Here is a 21,003-nt window from a genome sequence, read left to right as displayed (position 1 = left end):
TTTTTTTATCCCCAAGCACAAGAAAAGGAGAAGATGAGGGAGAAAAAGGATAAAAGGTAGGAGGGGAGAAAAGAAGGAAAAAAATAGTCAAGATGCTATTTTTTTAATTAGTTAAACTATGTAACACAATGATAAAACTAATTCCTGTTTCTAGTTTCATTGTACACAAAGAAAATTGACTTGGAATTTATTTTCAGATTAGTAAGTTTTCTGAATTCACATCGTCGTACACATCAGCCTAGTGTATAGAATATACTGACTCACCCCTTTCCAAAAAGAACTATGACCTATTAGCAATATTCTAAGTATCTTAAGGAATTGCACAGGTAAGTCACTGTGATTTACCTTATCGTAGGCAAAGTGAAAAATTACGTACCGCAAGTGTTTTCTAGGGAATAGTGTTCCCTAGTTATGCTATTTTACTGTAGCTTATTCCTCAAATAATCCCCATATCATCAAAGAAAGCAAGCATCTGTGCGTGTCTATAAGGATCTGTATCTGGTAGCCCTGCAGACAGAAGTTTTCACCACCGAGCTGGAGGTGAACAAGCCTGTTAAGACCCTACATGACAGCATCACTGGTATTTAAAACTGAACGCTTTGTAAGGACAAAACTAGGAAATTGTCATCTGTGCAGAGAGCATAAAAAGACTATAGATGAATCAAATATATATTTTACAAATAAGAGAGAGAAATTATAGAGTGTACCATCACCACGATAGCCTGTTACTAACATTACTAGACTTGGATAGTTTAGAAGTAATTCTGTAGAAGTATGAAAGATGTGGATTGTCTGACAGCGTATTACTTTGTTTTGTATATCTATCTTGCAAGACTCTTACTCTACTTGGACCACTCTGTTTTATTGTCTTTATCCAGCTGTTTTTGTAGACAAGCACAGTAACAAAAAAAAAAAAAAACAAATCACGTGCAGTCTTTCTTCCAGATGGATTATGAATAGCAACAGATATTTCATAATAAGGAACCAGTTTAATAAAGATAGTTTGGAAATATTTGCCATAATGTAAAAAACCCTTTTTGCATGCTCCCTTATTCCTTCATAAATCAACAGTGTTCCATCTCCAAATAATGCATAGGCAGTCAACTTTAATACAAGTACTTATATGTTCCCCTCATCTAGCATTTTGTTGACACCATCACAAAGTTTCTGCAAATGGAGTTTATACGGTCCAAAGGGATTGTACAAGGCAGCCAAAAACTCACAATCAGAGAAGTGATCAAACACGTTGTTGACACGTCCATGCGACTTTGCAGTTAGGTGGCGCTGAATGATTTTATGAAGTAGCTCTCTACAGTCATTTAACAGTTTGGACAAAAAATTCCTGTCAAAGGTATAATCCACCTGATGGAAGCTAACCACGGTCTTCGCCAGCTGATGAACTTTCTTCTTGAATTTCTCCATCAACGCTATTTCATCCTGATTAAATTGGTTGTTCCTGTAGAGAATTGCCAATTTGAGGACTATTTTTATAAGGTTTTTGATTATTTTCTCTGCTTCCTTTTTATTTTGTGTATATTCCTTTGTCACTCTGTACAGCTCATCTAAGACATCACTGCTTGTATCATCAATCAAAGTAGTTGCTATTGATTTGGACACCATTTTTCCAAGGATCTTCTTCTGGGCCTGAATGGCCAGACTTTTGGAGTTGAAGACATCTGTAGCCACTGTGGGGGGAAGAAAATGTATACAGTCAATACTTCGTAACAGACACTATGGACACTAAGTTGAGAAATATTTAAATGTCTATCCATTCACGTTAGTCCTACCAACTGCCACAGAAGTAACACAAACATATATAGTTGCAGAAAAAAAAAAAAATCTCTTCGATCCCTAAAAGTCTGTTGTCTTTAGGTTTACATTCTTTCAGACTGTTTTACTTCTCAGAAAACACAAAATGAGAAAAAAATTGCTCAAAAATGTTTTCAAAGTCTCTCAATATTTATGGATTGACAGGCTTTCAGACTGAGAAAATAAACCTGCCCTGTGTGATCACGAGTTGTGAGTCTGATCCAATTCTCGTATTCATAATGAAATCTGAAACCACAACTTTCCTATGTCGTGACAATCACCACTGCTACTCATTTGGAGATAGTAGTTCAGTGAACTGTTGTAAAATTTTCCTGTATAGCATTTTACATGATCAGTGAATTCAGATCCCATATTTATATACACACATATATTAAAAAACCACAACACAAAAATCCTTTGTCAGCAAAGAATACTAAGATTCTATGGGTACAATATGAAGACACTCATTTTCAGAAGGAAAGCAAGTAGAGATTAACACTTCTATGTTATTTTTATTCTACTTAATACAGAAATAGCCCACAATGAAGAGTCATGGGAGTGCTGTAATATTTGCTAGCATAAACTTACGAATAAATTGTTCTGTGACCCACAAAATAAATCATAAAGCAGATTTTCACCTCCAAAACTATCTTTGCTCGCACTATTTTTTCAAACGCTTCAGAAACCCCAAACATTCTTTCAGATACTTGTTTTGTGAAATGTCATTACCCGTGTCCTATTGCCAGTGACAATTATTTACAGCCTATTTCCTTTACAGCACCTTTTCCACTAAGTGACACGTGAATTTTTATTTCCAGGTTGAAAACTGTGGGGGATAGCTTCCTTCATGCTGCTGCTTTCCTGGAGTCTCCTCAGGCTGAAGGAAAGCTTCATCTGTTTACATTTAATTCACATATGGAAGGTTTGCTTTGCAAACATGGGGCCTGGAAACTTTTTCCCCCCCTCCCTCTTTTAATCAAAACATAAACTCTGCAGATGCCAAACCATAAATCCCTGAATTTGGGAAAGATTTACTCTTAACTGTTTGCATTTGGGCAGCTGGGTGCGTTCAGACACTGGGTGCCTCTGGGGTTCTAGCAAATAGAAGGAACTTGTCCTTCAGAACATGTGAGACACAAATCTCTATTTTTTTTCTACAAGGGAACCTTTCAGAAACTTGGTAACAAGCTCCTTTTTTGTCATCTCAGAAACTTTCAAGCATGTTTGTTTCTTAAGTCTTTCAGTGGATACCTGTATTTTGCTTTGAAGCATGCAGCGTTTGAGCAAATTTTTAAAAATCTTTACTCCATGGGGACACTCAAAACAACCCAAAGAGCCCATTGTTCACTACTATCTTGAGCAAAGCACTCAAGATCACAAGACAGACACATTTCTCAACCACAAAGACAAGAAGGCATTAAAGACACTAAGCAGTCAGCCTGAACCTAAAATACTTGATTCTTTGAGTTTTAATAGATAAAAACTGCAACTGTTACTATTCAAAAAACACCCCAAAGTATTTCAAAGGGTGGTCAAATACTAAAACTCAGCAGCCACATCTACAAAGATTTACAGAGAAATGACAGTTTTCTTCCCAAAATGGGGACATCATATTTCTTAAAGCCTTCCAATTTACAAATCACTCATGATGTCCTCTGACACGTCACAAAGAGACATATATATATGTATATATATATGTCTGTTCATACTAGTAGCAGTCTTTCTCAAAGTAATTCCATAAATTTGCAGAGGACCCTCCAACCCCCATATGCAATATATATGTGTTTTAAAATGTTATTTTCCAGGATGTTGTAGGTGTTCTTATGAAATGCTACTATACCACACAGAATGCTACTCTGTATGGAACAGGTATCTGTACAACCTGCCTCCAGTGACTCACACACACACACTCAAACATGATTCTAACGTAATATCCACTTCAAAAAACTGAAAACATGACCATTTTCTAAAAGCTTCAGAGTTTTAATGGCATTCCTCTAAAGACTGTCCAAGTTTTGGGACTACCCAGCACAGTCTACTTTCTATTTACTTTGCAATATACCAGAAGTCTGCTTCATTTTCCCTCAGCTATTGCAAAGGTTCTGATTTAATTGCTAAATACATGCATTGCATACTTCAGTATTTCAGCCAATCCAAAAAGGAACTTGTGAACTGTTTGTATTTTATAATCAAATTTTTTTCCACTTTACCAATGGCAGAAAGACCTAAAAGCTACTTCACAGTCAATTACTTAAATAAAATTAAGTATAAACCGTAAGGTTATAGATCTCTTTGGACTGAACATTCTATACTTCCTCAAAAAATAAAAAAGTAAAATTATTACTTACTTGTTCATCAGATGGAACTGAAAATGTTAATGTTGACAGCCAAAAATCAAGGCAAAATACCCGAGGCAAAGACCGGCCTGGGGCTTATTTACTCCACTAAATCCAGCGCACACTTTATCATGTGCTTTGAAATGCTGTCAGAAGCTATCAGGGAGCCAACGTGGGTTTCTCCCTCTCACCATAGCAGCAGCAGCACTTCTCAGCTACCTTTCCCTCCTTGCCTTGTCGTGCTTCATTTTGCTCTGGCACCTCAGAACGCAAAAAATACATCGCGGTGGTTTCACTTCCTTGAAAAGAGAGCTGAAAGGAAATTGCACTGCTGAGCAAGCACTGCAACCCCAATAGCCGTTATTGCTAACTGTCACTGGAACAATTAGCAGAAGGGGAGGGAGAAGACAGGTCCTGTGACTCAAAAGGGCAGGGGACATGTCAAGAAGAGGTTAAAACATTAACCCGGTATCTACAAATGCCGATACTCGGTGTATCTGAGGAGCCTGATTCACAGGTCACATTGGTGAGGGGCGGCCGCCAGCTGTACGTGTCACCACCGCCCCCCCCCCCCAACGAGAGGGCAGCGAGCACCCCCTTTCAACCCTCCCAGTGAAATTTCAGACCTAAAAATATGCCTGCAAGTCCACATTTATTCAAGTACTTAGAATAGCCTCATTTTCTTAAGGTTTACTGTGTGTAGCCGAGTCACCTTTTAAGAGCGATCACAGCAGCTGTCCAGAAGGTACCGATCCCTGACCACTCTTACCTCCTGGCAGGCCCTAGCCTCGCCCTTTAAGCTGAAATAACACCATTTCTACGGTGGCTAGCAGTAGACCCAGAATTTGGGCAGGTAATCATGCTAATTTTAAATGTCTCACTGATAGTTTTTCCTCACGACTGCTCTTCACAGCTCTTATTTCTTTTCAGCTTTACACTTCCCTTTTAAGTAGCATATCATAAAAAAAAAATTAAACCCTTTCAAATCAACAGGATGTCATTTCATGTACAGTCTATACAAATAAAGATTACGCTCTGTAGAGCTGCCCCTCCGCAGAGGAGGGCAGTGCAGGGGGAAAGGCTCTCAGAAGAAACCCTGCCTCCAGTACTTTAAAATTGGCTGTGCCTTAGAAATAATGGGGACATCCACAAAGTCTTCCAATTTATGATTTAGATAAGAAAACAAGTTGCAAGAGACTGCCTCCTGTGAAAGTTGGGAGCTTATTAATTGTGCAACTTCATAATTTTTGCAAACAAAAGTACGTTTAGCATTAGCATTTTGTGTGTTAAAGTCAATGAATATTGGACTTGCCACATTCTGGATGTGTTTTCCTAAAAACATTTTACCTTACAGAAGTTTTCCTTGGAACTGTGGTGGAAATATAAACATTGAGTGAAAATTTAGAATTGTGGGTTAATAACCTCTCAGGAGACTGGTATAAAAGTACAGGGCAGCTACTACTTACAGCTGCAAATGCTGACTTTTCCCTGACATATAAGCCAGTACACCTCCCTCTGTACTGCTGCAAATGCCTATTACCAAATACCCTATTTCTAAACTCTTTTTTTTAGTTTTTTTTTAGTTTAAATAAAGTAACTGAAAAATAAATCCCGACAAACCACCAGTTGAACCAGATTCTTTCACTGCCTTAAATCAAGGCAGAATGTTTTTTCCATAGGTTAATAGTCAATGGTAGATTCAGTATCACTTGCAGTTGAGTGTATTCAAAATCATCTACATTGAAAATGAATACTTGAGTCACCAAGTTTTTTTTAAGCTGCTTGTAATAAAGAAGGACCAGAAAAAAAGGCATCTAGTAAGAACTTCCAGTAAACCACGTTAAATTCCATAGGCAAGTCTAGAGTTGAGGTTTCTGACATGAGTTGCATTTCTAGCACACACATCAAGATGTTGACACAACAGTCCCAGCGGAAGAGAAAATGTGACTGTAAAGCCGTTAATCACAGTAAGGGCTGCATGGGACCCAGTTCTCACTGTAGTGACTGGCACACTGTGTACTGCACCGGTACCTGGTGAGTACGAGGTCCAAAACTGAGGTGGGCTTTTGGGCAAGGCACAAACACCTACATGGGATTAGAACGAGAGAGAGTACCCCCTCGGTGCACTTAAAAGACTATCGCAGAGCTCTGAGAACAGTAGCAACTGATTTCCTGCCAAGCATCCTGTGTCGAGGAGGGTGTTTGTTTCTCTACAGACTGTGGGTGAGAGCTACAGCTAAAAGCCCATGCACGCCCTACGAACAGAGTGTAGTCAGACTCATGGAGTGCAAGAGTATCATTTCACTGGAGGGAGGCAACCTGAAATCAAATGGGATCTCTGAGTGTGTGTGAGCATGAGTCATGCGCCTCTGAAATCATGAGATCACCTAGATATCAAGGGATAAAAATAATTTACTCAATTTTTACTTTTTCTTGTGCCTTCTGCTTTCTGAGTCTTTACAGGGCTATCCCTTGTTTTCAGTGATGATAGAGGACAGAAACATTAAAAAAAATAGAGCACTGAGGCCTATAAATATATGACTTCACCTATAAACACGAGTTCAGTAAGGTAAAGCTCAGTGATAAACTAACTGGAAGAGCTAACATCAGTGAGTGAACAAGTCCTGAGGTACAGAGCAGGCAGAGTCATAAACCTGTTACCAGTGCTGTAACAGTTTTCACAATGTACTTAATACCTGACGATAAGATTAAAAAACGAATAGTGGGACACAGACTTTGAATTCTCCAGATATGAAGATACAGTAAGCTGATTTTTCTTGCTGCCACCGTGATTAATAGCTTCTTAATAACCATCTGAGTCACAGTTTCAACAACTGTTTTTTGGTGATGGTGTTGGGTTTTTTTTAAAAGCAGAAGAGTCAGTGTTTTGATTCTTATCTAAGTACTTCATAGTTTCCTGGGTAAAAGGTGTGTTAAATTTAAACTTTTTAAAAGCACAGATAACAGCCTTGCAATGTAGGAATCATTCCAGAAACGCAGCAGTCACCAGACGGCCACTTCAGCATACTGGCTGGCCTCTGCATTCACAGGCATCACAAGCATTTGTTCACATGTTGGCTTTTTTCAAAAGCTGATGAAAACTGAAGCTCCTACCAGACGCGCAAGACCAGACAGCTCTCTGACAGCTTCTACTCTTGAACCTCAGACACCACGACTGCAACTTCTAAGCTGGCTGGTGGCAGGGATGAGATCAGGGCAGCCACAGAGTTTTCTGCAAAAAGGGCTGGAACAGGGCAGATAGCTTGGGCAAGCACCATCAGGCAGTGGAAAACCCAGAGGGCAAATGGCTAAGTGCAGAAGGAAAAAAAAAATCGCCAACAAACAAGGGCCCTATACAGGACTTACTTCTTCCATATACATCTCTGCTTTTTTAAATTCAAATACACAAGGTCCTTATTTGAAGAGCAAATATTTTATTTGGCACCTTGTTTTTAAAAAGGGAGATTTATATATGAATATCAATTTTAACTAGAAAACAGTTCAAACTAAAGTTTTTAATGCATACAAAGCATTCGTTCATAAAGGTAAGTAACCCTTTACAGTTCTCTTAATAGGTTCAGTAAGTTGTACTAAATTCTCCTGCACCATAATCTTTATAAACTGAGCATACTATGAGAAAGTTAATCACTCAAGCAACATACTGATTTTAACATTAACACTGTTAAAACCTTAAAAAAAGCAACTCCAATCTGAAGCCAAGCCTAATGCACTGCACACACTGCACAAGCAGGCTTACTGGATTTGGAAGTCACTCTGGAACAACAGTTCATCAAGTAATTTTGGAAAACAATCTGGCTAATTGAGCATTTTGTGCAATATACAGTATGCCTAATGCAGACTCATACACTGAAAGTGATCATACATTCAGCAGCAGGAACAATGTAACAAGAAAGGAAAAGCTTGCAAACACTATTGGGAACACCTTTTTTAACTCACTGAAGTGCTTTAAAAATCATTGTAAATAGGCTTGCAAAACACATATGATATTATTATGTTTCCTAAGTTTCCTATTTCATTCTAGCCTTAGTGTATTTGAATGTCCAAAATTTGACCACCAACAAAAAACGATCCAATTTATAGCTCCAAAATCAAAACCAAACCATGAAAAAAACCCAGAAAACAAAATGCTTTTTTTGATCAAGAGGCGAGAAGAGTTGCCAAAAAAAGTACCTGGAGGTTAATGCTGGGTAGTGTGGCAAGTAAAGATGCTATTTCCAACCAGAACAGAAGTGCAGAGTTTTGCAGTCCCATGAGAGTAGTCTGAGCCAACAAGTTATTCTGGTTTTACATGCCTGTGCTTCCCACAGCCACCCTGAGCATCACATGATACATATACTGCAGCTGATTTAGAAATTTAAAAGCCCTTTTTCCTAGAGCCTCTGCATGTGTTTAAATTAACACAGTGCAGATTTAATAAGAAAAAAAAAATAACTTCTGATGACTGCTCTTAGAGGAGCACATTTTGCATTATCCTGGATATTAAACAGAGAATATGACAGCCAGTCAGAGTAGGGTCATGAACTTAATTTGGTATTTCACTCCTTTGCCACCATTTGTTATCCTTGCTGGAATGTAAGAACAGGTGCTGCGGTATTAAATACGCAGCCCGTGCATTTCAGCTGTTGTCCATTTCAGAGCTACTTCAAGTTTCTCTGTATCTACCAGGTGTTGATGCACACTCAACAGTAACACTGCACATATCTTTTCATAGGAAACAAAGCCTATCTTAGGCCAATCCTTCTCATCAAGTGAATGCAAAGCAGGTACCGTATTTTCTTCCCCGGCCTCAGAAACACACAACAAACCACAGCCAGGCAACAGTGCCAAGCTCACTAATTCAAGAGGCATTGCCAATAAAATAATCTGGCCATTACAATTTAATGTTTTACCAAAAGTTGAAGTTTAAAAAGAGGTATCTACATGGTCTTACAACCATTCTGGCAAAGGGAATGTCTTTTCACGAAACCACCCAAACCCTTAGCTGTAGGCATAGGACCTAGTGTACAACAGAAGAGCTTCTGGCTTGAATGCAGAAGGAAAAGCACTGAGGCCAGCAGCCCCGGGGAACTTCCAATGCATCAGAGAGACTTAAATTAGACGTGGGGGCTGGGGAAAGTTAAAAGGAAGTTTAAGATACATGTGGCAAAAATACAAGCTGGAAGGTTGAGACCAGATGGCAATCTGGCATGAGAGGAACAGGGAACAATGACAAGGACAAGGTAGCAACCTGGCTGTCAGTGTGCAAAGGACATACATTTTGAATAGCATGTGAAGAAAGCCACAGCAGAGGCTTCAGAGAGCTCAGATGACAGGAAGGTTTGTGACTGATCTTGCAATGGCTATGAAAGTAGTTAATAATATTTTTCCTGTATTACTAGTTTTGGTTCTCTGCTCTTCTCAACATCAATACCTACACCACCCTGTCTGTTTCTTGCAGACAGGAGTCACTCACCTCTCTTTCAGCATAATGCTGAGAAGGTCTGGATCACTAGTTTGCACTTTGTTTATATATATTACTCTTGTATCTTCCTTTGGTTGCCTGAGAAACTAAAGGAAACCTGCCCTCTTCCCGCCCACCCCTCCCAAAACAACAACAACAAAAAATTGGTTTTTCTCTTTTCCTTCCTAAAGAAACTTCTGCAGCACTGAAGACTGCCACTGCTCCAGGCCAGATACATAAAAATAACAGTAGTGATTCCCAGGGCATTTAATTCTCAGGTGTCTGGTTATTATGTTCTTTTTTCAGTTTTATAAACACAAAATACGTCATCTGAGAATGTCACTGTCTGCTCTTTATGCCTGGGACACTAATAACACCTCATCTCTCCTGCAGTTTAAATTTTTCACATACATGTTTTATGGCATGAAAGCCAAGTTTCCTAGCATTAAATGCATGGCTATACATAAAATATATGCTTTGTCTACTCTTTTGCACCATTACCTCACAGTACCTGTGATCATGGATGACTTGCTGGCCATAGTGGTCTTCTCCATTGCCACTGCTAATATGCATTTCCCTTACTCTCCTCATCCACAAGGAGCAAAACAAACCAACCCCATAGTTTTAATTTTGGCTCACAATATTTAGTAGCCACAGCCTGCTTCCCCTGTATCCATGCTGCAACTGCCAGGACTTCAGTTCAATCATACAGCCATTAAATCAATAGTTGAAAGGAAGTACTTTCCTTCATTCCCTTACTCCTTGCCATCAGTTCTGAGCAGGCTCCCAGAACCCAAGTGCACTGTCTTATCTTCTGCAGGCACTACTTTGACTCCTGTTTGTTTCCACTTGGTTTGCTTTATTCCTTGCATCTCCAATAGAAAACCAACAGTTAACACAGCTGAGAAAGTATGCAAACTATTTTTATACGTAATACTTACTAGGACTCTTCCCTATAAAATCTTTAAAATCTTTCACTTCACAGAAAAAACCTCTTAAACTCAGACTGTCAAAACGCAAGTCCACCTCCCCACTTGTCTTAAGAGTTTGGTTCTGCTTTCATTAAAGTAATTAAATCCCAGCTGAATATAAATCATAAAGAAAAATTGGGTCTTTAGTACTGTTAGCAACTTGTTCTTCAGTATCGTTAAATTTTCTGGTACATCCTGCCTGTGACAATGTCATTTTATGCCAGGAAGTATTATTATTTGGGTACAGAACTTTGATATCTAGAAAAAAAACTAGCAATGGTATTTATTTTTCAGTGTTGCAAATGACTAAAACCAGACAGTCACCTTTCAGCCTCAACTATTCTGAGATGTCATGAAACCTGGATGTATTCTTTAGCTCACACCCCGGGGCAAGGCATCAGAGATTGAGTGCACTGATTTTTTACAGCTGTTGACTACTGTAGGATTTAAATGTCCAGATTCTTTACTTTGCACTGGTATCAAATGTTACTTTTAAGTAGGTGATGTACATCACTGATCAGCTATGCAGGAATATCCACAACTGGGTAATGTTGTCATAACTTGACATTTTCAAGCTTACCACCAGGAAGTATGAAGGAGGGAATGCAAATTTGATCCTGGAGAAGGCAAGGCCTCAAGTGGTGAAGATAAACACCATAGATCTAAATTTCAAGCTAGCTAGATGACATTCTTGCAACTGAAATAAAAACACTGACAGTTTCTGTTCGCCTCACGCTGACACCGTCATCCTCTTCTCCCACAGCGCGTTATGTAACCCGCCACAACAGACCGATCACCAGCAAAACCCACCCGGACTTCAATCTCTTTCGATAGGTTGTAATGCCAGCTGCTCATGGCAAAGAAAGGTTAGCTTAAACTCACATCTGGGACAGGAATGTCTTGCATCACAGACTTCCAAATCTCTTCTCTCCGCCACTGAGGACACGGCTGTGAGCTTGGTGAAGACATCTTATCACAGATGTAGACACCAGAGCCGAACTTTACCACTATCCCTTCCTGAAGAATCCAGTATTTCTGCTCACAGCTGCGCAAATTCATGATTCATTGTTAGTTTCTGATACAAGGCCTGCCATTATTTCTCCGTGAATGTTTTTAATATGAATCTTTTTAAGTGAATAGAAACATTCATTCATTTTCTCTTTTGCAAGTAGGGAAAAATAGCCATTGGAATTAGTAGCTGCAGTATTCACCAGTGTCATTTACATGCTTTTGCTAGTATTAAACCAAAATGTTCTTCTTTCTATAAATAAAACCATTTTTGTTTAACAGTTTGGTAAAGAATTACAGAATCATAGAATATACTGAGTGGAGGTAACTTGTAAGGATCATCAAGCCTAACACCACAGTAAAAGCAAAAACAGATCTTGTGAAAGCTTTAAAACAATGGAATTTCTGCATTTTTCAGTCTTAACTCCCTACACACTTCAATGATGTTAATTAAGTGGAAACTTGTCTGTGCATGCACTGATTCAGTGCCTTATTAATTCCTGTATTACTTAAAATGTACATGCCTTGGGATCAAGGCTTGAGGGTATCACATTCTTAGAGGTCCACTTACGATCCATTCCTGTGGTCCTCACAGGTCAGCTACCATTGCCTTACAGAAGCCTGCAAGTACCAGCCTTCTCAATACATAAAATATGTCTCAGAAGATGTCCCTGGATTTCAAATTATAAACCTCTCAAGGATAAATGCTCTCAAATTAAATTGTAACTGCCACTTTACAGCAATTTTTCCTCATTACTGCAGACTGCCAGCAGGAACAAGACTCTCTGCTGGCACCCCCAACATATATACAGTTGTATACTCTGTATAGTTACTGCGAATCAATACTGAGCTCAGAAAAATATAGGGAAAAATAGATTAGTTTATACAGTGTGTGTACTCAATCCTCTAAATTGCCTCTGCTGGAACACATCTGTGTGGCAGATTTTGGCTCCCTCGGCTGAATCTGCCATGCCATGCGGAGCCACGGGCTCTCTACTTCTCACTGCTAGCCAGTCAAGTAGTAGAAATTAACTAGTTAACTGTTTTGTAACACAGAACTGTGACAGGGAACCATCTGATGAAACTGAATCAAACCACAGCCCCAGCTGGAAATCTTACAAAGAAAAACAAAGTTTGTGATGAATGTAGAACGAAACTCTCAAAGGACAGGTTTCCCAATTTCTCTCCTCCTCACTCAAAACAAAACTGTGCCCAAATGATGTCGGGTTTAAGGCTTGTGCCTTTGCTGATAACGTATTTGCACTATTAATGTGTATCCTGTTCAGTAGTCATGATCAAGATGCATCCACAAAAGAAAAACTGCATACCTAACATTAAAAAACACAAGTAACTTGGCAAATGTTGATGCGGACACAGAAAACATCAGAATCTGTAACTTCCAGACTTCCTAAAGTGCAAAAAAATGTTAATGTCAATTTCTGTAAGACTAATGTTCAAATTGGTGGCATTTATTAGTGCAGAAACATTCAGTTTAAGCACTCAAATTTCTTACAAAGTCACATACAACTGTTAGACTTAACTGTACAAAGATCCACTAGACCCATGAATTACCTACCCAGTAAACAAAGAGAAAAATTTACTCCTTAAATGTGAAAAAAGGTCATTTTGGCTTTACAGCCATTATAAAATAGATGGCATTATTTTTAGCCTCCTACTTCTTCTATTGAGTGTGATGTGCAGAAAAACAGAAGTTGTTTCATAAAGCAGCATAAAAATCAGTCCTCTTTCACACCTCCGCATAAAATGCTCTCCTTTCACCACATTTTGAAATCTAATTGTAACAAAAAAACCCAACACCACCACAAGAGCAGGTTGAAACACCACCTGCAATATAGCTTTTATTTGCTTTATTTATTACCCAAATGCGTTTATAGGGACTCCACGCATCTGAGGGGGGGAGGGGAAGTAATCTGTTTCTCAAAAAGCAGTGTTTAAGAACCCTTATGAAACTGTCACATTTAGCAGAAGATTTTACCAAATGATAAGTCACTACTGACAAAGGAACGAGGTATGCCTTTTGAATACGCACTGCAAATTAGAATTAGTAAGTGAGTGTAACGTTTTCCTTATGTTATCCCTGGCACACTGATCACAAGATACTCATAGTTCTTAGCAGCAATTCATTTACCCTGTTGCTATGCTTGGAAATAATACTGATAAACAACACAGCCTTCCTGAAAGCAGGCACGAGGCCCTTCCTGTACCCCGATGCTTCTTTTGGTTCTTCAGAGATTCACTGGCTTCTGCTCCCTGACCTCTAACCTCCATCTTGCTTGTAACAGTACAGATTTTGCAAATTCTTCAAATAAAACAACCAGAGGGTCTAAGAAAGTATTATAATACAGCAAATGCTGTCACCAGCAGATAAATGGAAGGAAGGTAAGGAAACTAAGTGTCCAGTACAACACTCAATTCTGTAAGACAGAAAAGACTGGTAGAATTCCAAAACAAACTACCTTCTCCCCTGTGGAGTACTGGGTTCAATTCTGGGCTCCCCAATCTCTCTTCAAAAAAGGAGCTGACAAACAGAAGCCAAGTCCGGCAGACAGACACCAAGGTGGTCAGGGAGCTGGAGGACAGGCTGAGTGCATGACATTTAGTCACCCTAAAAAACACTTGTGGACCTAACCAATACATCTAACTTGTTACTGAGTAGTTACAGAGAAGACTGAGGAAAGCAGCAGACACAGCAAGGGGAGTTCTCATCAGGAATAACCACCTTCACACCAAGGATGGTAAATATTGGGAGTATTTTGGGAGAGAAGTTGGAGGACAACCACTCTTGAAGACACTACCAAGCTGACTAGAAAACCTTGCCTATCTCTGAATCTGGATCCAGGTGCAAGGCTCGTTCTGCCTGGAGTGGAAGGTGTGCCCAATGACCTTTCCAGGTTCCCTGCAGCCTCAGGCAACCTATGAGTCTCTCTACTGACCAGGTAGCTCAAGGGACTGCATCTTATTTGAAATTAAACACACTTGCAGTTTGCTAGGGATTAAAAGATTTGATTGCGCAAGTGTAATTATATTAATGGCATTTTCTCAAAGCAATCTAGCATCCATCCCAACAATCACAGCTAAATGATTAACCTGTTAGGAGTTTCAGCAATTCCCTGAAGTAACCTACCAGCTACAGCTAGTGCTTATCCCAGGACCTCTGCTCAAATTACCACCTAGCTTCCTCATCTGCTCCAGCTGCACCAAGGAAGAGACTGCTAAGTACGTGGGGTATGAAGTGTTCTGCAGGACACATCTGCTCCATATGGACTTTCAAATGTGGTATACAACAAAAACGAAAAACAATAGTTAAACACATTCAATTCTGAGCCTGTAGCAATGAAGGTGGCCACTTAATCCATTCACAGATAAATTATCTTAGAGGTTATCCTGAATATAAAACCAACCATTCTTTTGACTTTTCAGGAGAGAGACGCAGAGCTAATTCCTGTCTTATCATTTAACAGCCTTAAGTCGGTGCTTTTACTAAGATATTGAAGTGCCCATGTCTAGATGGAGCTGCAGCAGCCCTGCTACAAACCCAGGCAGTTGCACTGCTGTCCTCAAAGCCCCTTATTCCATCTCCTCTATCCTCCTTCATTAAATGTACAATCCTGAAAACTGCATTCAAAAAATCTAGCAGTTCTGACTTGCCTGTGTAGTTACCTTCACTTCCTCCAAATCTCCCACTGCACTTTCTTCATCAAGGTGTTAGCTTCTTGCTTTTCCTCCCAGCCCCATTTTCTGCAACTCTGGCAATGCTTTCCTTATGCATGTGTGAGACAGCATTCCAGTGCCCGGTTAGTAATAATTCTTTCTTTCTAATTCTGCCATTTTTACTTTCTTTCCTGTACTAAAGTGATCTGTTTTGATCTATAGTGATCTTTAGCTTGTCCTATTAATCTTGAAGTCTAATAATTTATAGAAGGGATTACATAAAATGCCAAATTGTTAAGTATCGCTCTGATTTATAGAGCTGTGAACATGATATGTATGATCCCAGTAATCTTTTAATTCCCTTCAACAGTGGGCAAGTTTTCTGTGGAATAAAAATAAAATCCTCAAATTGAATTGTCTAGACCTTGAACACATCCGCTGGGGCCAGATGATTCTTCCTGCTCCTGAAACAAGCTGTTCAAACTCCTCTCAACAAAATAAGCCCCTTAATGTTTTATAGATTGTTGTTTTGACAATGAACTGTAAGCAAAGAGCAGGTGAAAAAAAAGGAAGCTCACATATTGTGGTCTACGGGATGAGACAAAAGAGAGTCAGATATGAGGGGCTTAGCACCAATTGTCTGTGCTGCTTCCCTGTGGCTTCAATATGGAGAAATCAGCCCTACAAAAGAGAAACAGCTGTGAAAACTACCACAATTCACACATACACATTGAGATCTGTATCCAAAGGCATCCCATTTCTGTTTAATCTTATGGTTTTCATACAGTTTATTCTAATTACGCTTAAAAACAGTCTGTGGCTTCAAAAGTTAATATGAAACAGGACTGTCATTACCTGGTACACGCTGCATTTAAGTATGGATAATGCGCTACTTGCACAGATTATATCTCCCTGATCTCTGTCATAAGAGCATAAAAGGTTCTAACAAATGCTAGTTTTGGAGGTAGTGGGATGGAGAATCATACATTACAGACTGTCATTGATGTTTGGATGGAATAAGTGGCCTGTAGGAGCATAAGAGCAGTCAATTTGTTATCTAAATGAACACTATTCTGCCCTGGAAAACTTTCACACAATGAGAGGTGACTGAAAAATGTCAAAGCAACTCCATGACTACTTATAGGAGGGAGTACTGACTTCTTAAAACAGTGAGTGCTCTGTCATTTTGTAACCCTGTCTTTGTTCTGAGCTCTAGAAGGAAGAAAACAGGTGAACTCACTCTCAGTAATCTCATTTGGATTAAAAAATGCTAATTGTGTCTAAAAAAGCTCTGAGCACTTGTAGGAATGCAGAGATGTCTTTCTTCCCTGAAATGTGGTACTTAAAACTAAGTATGATAAAGGTGTGATGCAGGCTGTCCCTGCTTCTGACTTTGTAATACAATATCCATAATTTCATGGGCTGTTACTTCACACATATCTGTAATTTACTTCTCCTTTGACACATTAGATTTATCTCCTGTTTTCTAAATATACAACAGAAAACCCACAGAATAAAGTTGAAGGTTTTTTTAAGCTTTACATAAATTACTATTTCCTTCTACTGAGGGAATACTATGGAAGAAATCTGTTAACACTGCAATTTAAGCCAGTATTGGCATGTATTAAAAAAGGTATATTCGTTATACCTATTTTTATTATGACAGCATTAAAAGTGTTTTCCTTAGATAGCAGGAAGGAAGTATGTCAAGTAACATCCTAAAACTATCCGTTACCTTCCTTGGTACATAACATGCCACCATCCAACACCAGATTGCATTGTGCCATGCAATGAAATGCTAGTCTTCTTCTTTACTTAACCACACTCTTAGTGTCAACCAGGGCAAAAGTAACTACAAGAAAATGCGCTGGGGCTATTTATATCACGACAGCTGTTGGAATCTGTAAATGCTACACAGATTGTTGTCATGCATACACCAACTCACACACGTGCACACACACATATTTACCATGGCATTGTGGTATACAGATGAATATAAAGATTGTTCTGATGTTTCTAAGAAGAACGATGGGAGAAAAAAAACTGTTTCATGTTGCCATTCTAATATGGACCACGCAGAGATCAAAGGCAGAAGCTGAAAGGTCCAGATACACTGCTGCATACACCATATCCAGCAATTAGTACAAAATACAGTGTGTAATGATTGTCTTAGAGAGATGCACTTTTACTCTAAGTTACTGCTAAAAAGGTACTATTTGACTAGAGGTCAAAGACTTCACCTTATTAGACTATAAAAAAAAACCCTCAAGCATTTGTATTCAAAACTCAGGTTCATTTTGGATTTCACCATAACAATGTGTATAGTCCATTTTTACAGTAGCTCAACCTATGGCTTTTGATTTCGTTACACAGGTTTTAAAAAATAACACATATTAACCCACTAAATCCACTTTTACAGCCATCCCAATATTCTCCAAATACTGATATTCACTCATATAAAGTAACTGGAAGTGAGGCTTTGCTCACTTCAGCATCAGAACATACAGGATGTTGAATGCTATTGCTGTGCCCTCAAACCTCCTTTTCATTCAGGCTGATATCCTAACACGTGGTCTGACAGTCATGTCTGGAAGCTACAAATGAATTTCAGAGCTCCTCATATATCCCTTCACTAGCTCCTGCCAGTGATGCTTGCCCGGACACTGGAGCATCTCTGCCTAAAGGAAAATAGAGAACTCTGCCTTTACTACAAATATTAAAACAGTATTTTCCTGTAGCTTTCTCTCCTCTCACAACTTGTAGTAGATTAACTGCTGTGCTTTCATTGCTAGCTTTGACCTTGAAATGTACAGAATTTGGTAAAATAACTGTATTATAGTTGTCCAAATGTACCCTCTGCTGCTTCCATAAGAAGCCACAGACCTTTACCTAGGAATTCCCCTGCAGAGATTCATCATTTATGGGCAAGTCAAAAAGAGTGACCTAAATGAAGAATCAACAACCACCCTCTTAGTACACCACTTACAAGATCATATATATCCTTAATGTCAAAGCCTAAGCCCCAAATTCAGTTTGAAGCATCAATTATATTTATGCCAAAACCAGCTTCTTGATGAAACAAAGCTAGGTAGCTGAAAGACTCTGAGCGCCTATTTTATGCCAAATCCAGTTATTTGACTGTATTTTTCAGTATGTTGATCTTCCATGTCATGTGCAATCACGCAAAGTAGTGTAAAACCTGCACCTCTATACACTCACCCATATACACTGAACTCCCTTTTCCCATCCATCTTCTTAACTCCTTTACAGATGGGAGTATATTACTAGGAATCTGTCTACAGACTAATACACCTTCTCAGTGCCACCTGTGTCTCATTGTCTCATAATGACTACTATTTTTATTTTATAATTATTCTATTAAAATTCAGCATAGAAAAACCCCTATTTTTTTCCCCAGGTAAAAAGTAACTAACCAAAAAGCTATCCGCTCTTTCCTGTCTTAGCCACCCGCTCCCAATGCTTTTTGCAGCATGAAAATCATGCCATCCCAAAATGTTTCAAAAGAAATGCTCAGAAAGGCAGAGAACTATCTTCAGAGGATTTTAAGACCATGATTCATCTAAGGAGGTAAAAGGTTTCTTCAAACAAGAAAATTTACATTTTAAACACGGACAACTCGGTAAAATTGTCTGGAGCTTCCTGTATGTAACCCACAGGATCTTTCTCGCTATGGCATGCATGCTGATCTCTCCTGCTGTAAAATTGAGGAAGAACGTTCATATTGCCATATTCTTTTCACATATTCTCCTTTTCAAGCAGTTTCTGCACAGGATTTTTTTTTCAGTTCTCTTTTTCAATAAATCTGTCCTATAGCACTAAGCTTGATCCCGTCCAAGCTGAGTTTTCCGCAAATCAAAAAAAAAACCCCTTTTTTACGCAAGTAAGCAGATAAAGGTCCCGTGTGATGTTATTCTTCAAGTGGGGGAAGTACAGAGCCTAAGGGGAAAAACATCTAAAATATTGCGAACACGTCTTGTTTTCCTCAAACGCAAAACGCTTCGGGTGCCCCACTGCTCGCTTCATGCCTTTCTGAATGATCTCCTCAGCCACACCGAACCTCTGCAAGTTTTGAGTCTCCCCGCAGACTGTTCCTAACCATGAAACATTAGTTCTGTCTGAAGAAACCCGGCGTATAACCCCACTCCTGCCCTGTTCCCTCTTCCTTATAAATGCTCTTTTGTATATAGGCACTTTCAGGAAATTGCCCTCCTCCTCCTCCTCCCCCGCTCGCTCCCTACTGTCCTGCTCCGGCTCGCACCCCCTCCCAATCAACACCCGCGAGTAACTGCATTTTTGTTGGAGCCCTTCCAGCTCCTTCACACGTTTCACTGCAGAAGCCGTAAATGAAACCCTGTAGCTCCGGCACATTCCTCCCGGCTCTCACGGGCGTGCAACGCGCACTCATCCGCACAGGGAAGTAAGCGGCACCGAGCTGATTCCCAAAATAATGACCTTTCACTTCTCCCCCACGCCGCTTCCTCTTTTGCCGAAAAATACAGTGCTTACAAAATTTTTAAAAAAACAAAAAGCAGTCTTCCTCTTTCAATATTCTACTCGCAGTGTTTGGAAACACCACCCCGGCCACTACCCGCGCTTCACGGGAGGGAGGGTAAGCTGCCGCCGCCCAGGCGGACGCGCGTCCCGGGGTCTCCGGTCACCCGTACCCAGTGAAATCAGCGGGACCTGGATGGCTTTGCCACGGCGTTTTCCCCTCCCCTCTGAATACCCAAAAAGAAAAAAGCTCAAGCGAGCAGAAACTTCTCCTCCGCGCCCACGAACGCGGCGCCGGCGGCGCGATCCCGCAGGCTTCCTGCCCTGTGGAAACGGCGAGAAGCCCGCCCGTACCTTCCTTGGGTTCATCGGCCTCCGCGCTCATGGTGTCAGCACAAGGCACCGGGACCGGGCTGCGGCTGGCGTGCGCTGAGGGGCGGCAGCAACTCCACTTCTCCAAAAAACACAAAAAGGGGAAAAAAGAAGGGGGGCGGTAAGGGGAAAGAAAAAAAAGGGTTGGGATTTTAAAGGGAAAAGTCTATGAATTCAACAAATCACAAGCAAGCTGCTTGAAAAGGATCCCGCCCCTTTCTCAGCTGCACGCCAGCGACTGTCTGGAAAGGCAGCACCTTCGCAGAAACCCTCATTTTGCTCGCCAACAGCCGCCGTTTATGCACTTTATTCTCCTCAGTTGTATGTAGGAAGGGTGGAGTTTCACTTGTTGCAGCTTGCCAACGTGGTATGAGAAAGCAAGCAGGGGAGCCCAGAAAGCCCTGAGCGCAGAGCAGTGTCTGATTGCGGTGACTGACAATCAGATTGGGGCTCCTTTAACTCGCAGGAAAATCTAATTTAAATCAGTATATTTTTTTAAGCCTAAATTGTACATGTCAACACTGGTTACTATCTGGAATTAGTTCTGTAGCCTCTGTAATTACACTGACTAATAGAGGATGACTAAATACGTGCTTAAAGAGTGAGAAGCAGCAGCTTTCTTTTAGGTAGTTCAAGCTAAATAATCCCTTTTCCTTTCATTCAGGCTCACTGCATGGTGCTGTCTACCCTGAAAGAAGCAATGCGCCTTTACTTCTTGGAAAAAACACCTGATTTCTTTGTGCTAGAGACACCCACACACACACCCTCCGCACCCCCTCCTCCCCATCCTGGCAAAGAACATTACTTTTAGCTCAGGAAGGGAACCGGGGCTCTCTCGCAGCCACCCCCCAACTCGGCGTGT

The 21,003-nt window shown here is 40.1% G+C and overlaps 1 protein-coding gene across 1 annotated transcript; it reads right to left on the bottom strand.

Annotated features, from left to right (window-relative positions):
* Window positions 1–899: 899 nt before the first annotated feature.
* Window positions 900–20,206, bottom strand: TNFAIP8 (TNF alpha induced protein 8). Its single transcript, XM_084277926.1, has 2 exons — window positions 20,124–20,206; window positions 900–1,685 (listed from the first exon to the last, which is right to left on the bottom strand). Exons 1-2 carry the CDS (start codon window positions 20,152–20,154, stop codon window positions 1,120–1,122), a joined length of 597 nt encoding a protein of 198 aa, XP_084134052.1. The 5' UTR covers window positions 20,155–20,206; the 3' UTR covers window positions 900–1,119.
* Between the last annotated feature and the right edge of the window lie 797 nt (window positions 20,207–21,003).

This window comes from Gallinula chloropus, assembly GCF_964237585.1.
Source record: "Gallinula chloropus genome assembly, chromosome: Z".
Lineage (NCBI taxonomy): Eukaryota > Metazoa > Chordata > Aves > Gruiformes > Rallidae > Gallinula > Gallinula chloropus.
Note: the sequence above shows the minus strand (reverse complement) of the source record. Positions and strands in the feature narration are given on the sequence as shown.

Bases quoted from the DNA above. Each gene is read 5' to 3' on its own strand.
- TNFAIP8 (XM_084277926.1), bottom strand. From the start codon at position 20,154: ATGAGCGCGGAGGCCGATGAACCCAAGGAAG. The intron at 1,686-20,123 runs GTACGGGCGGGC...TTCCCCCCACAG, and splicing joins GGCCGATGAACCCAAGGAAG to TGGCTACAGATGTCTTCAAC.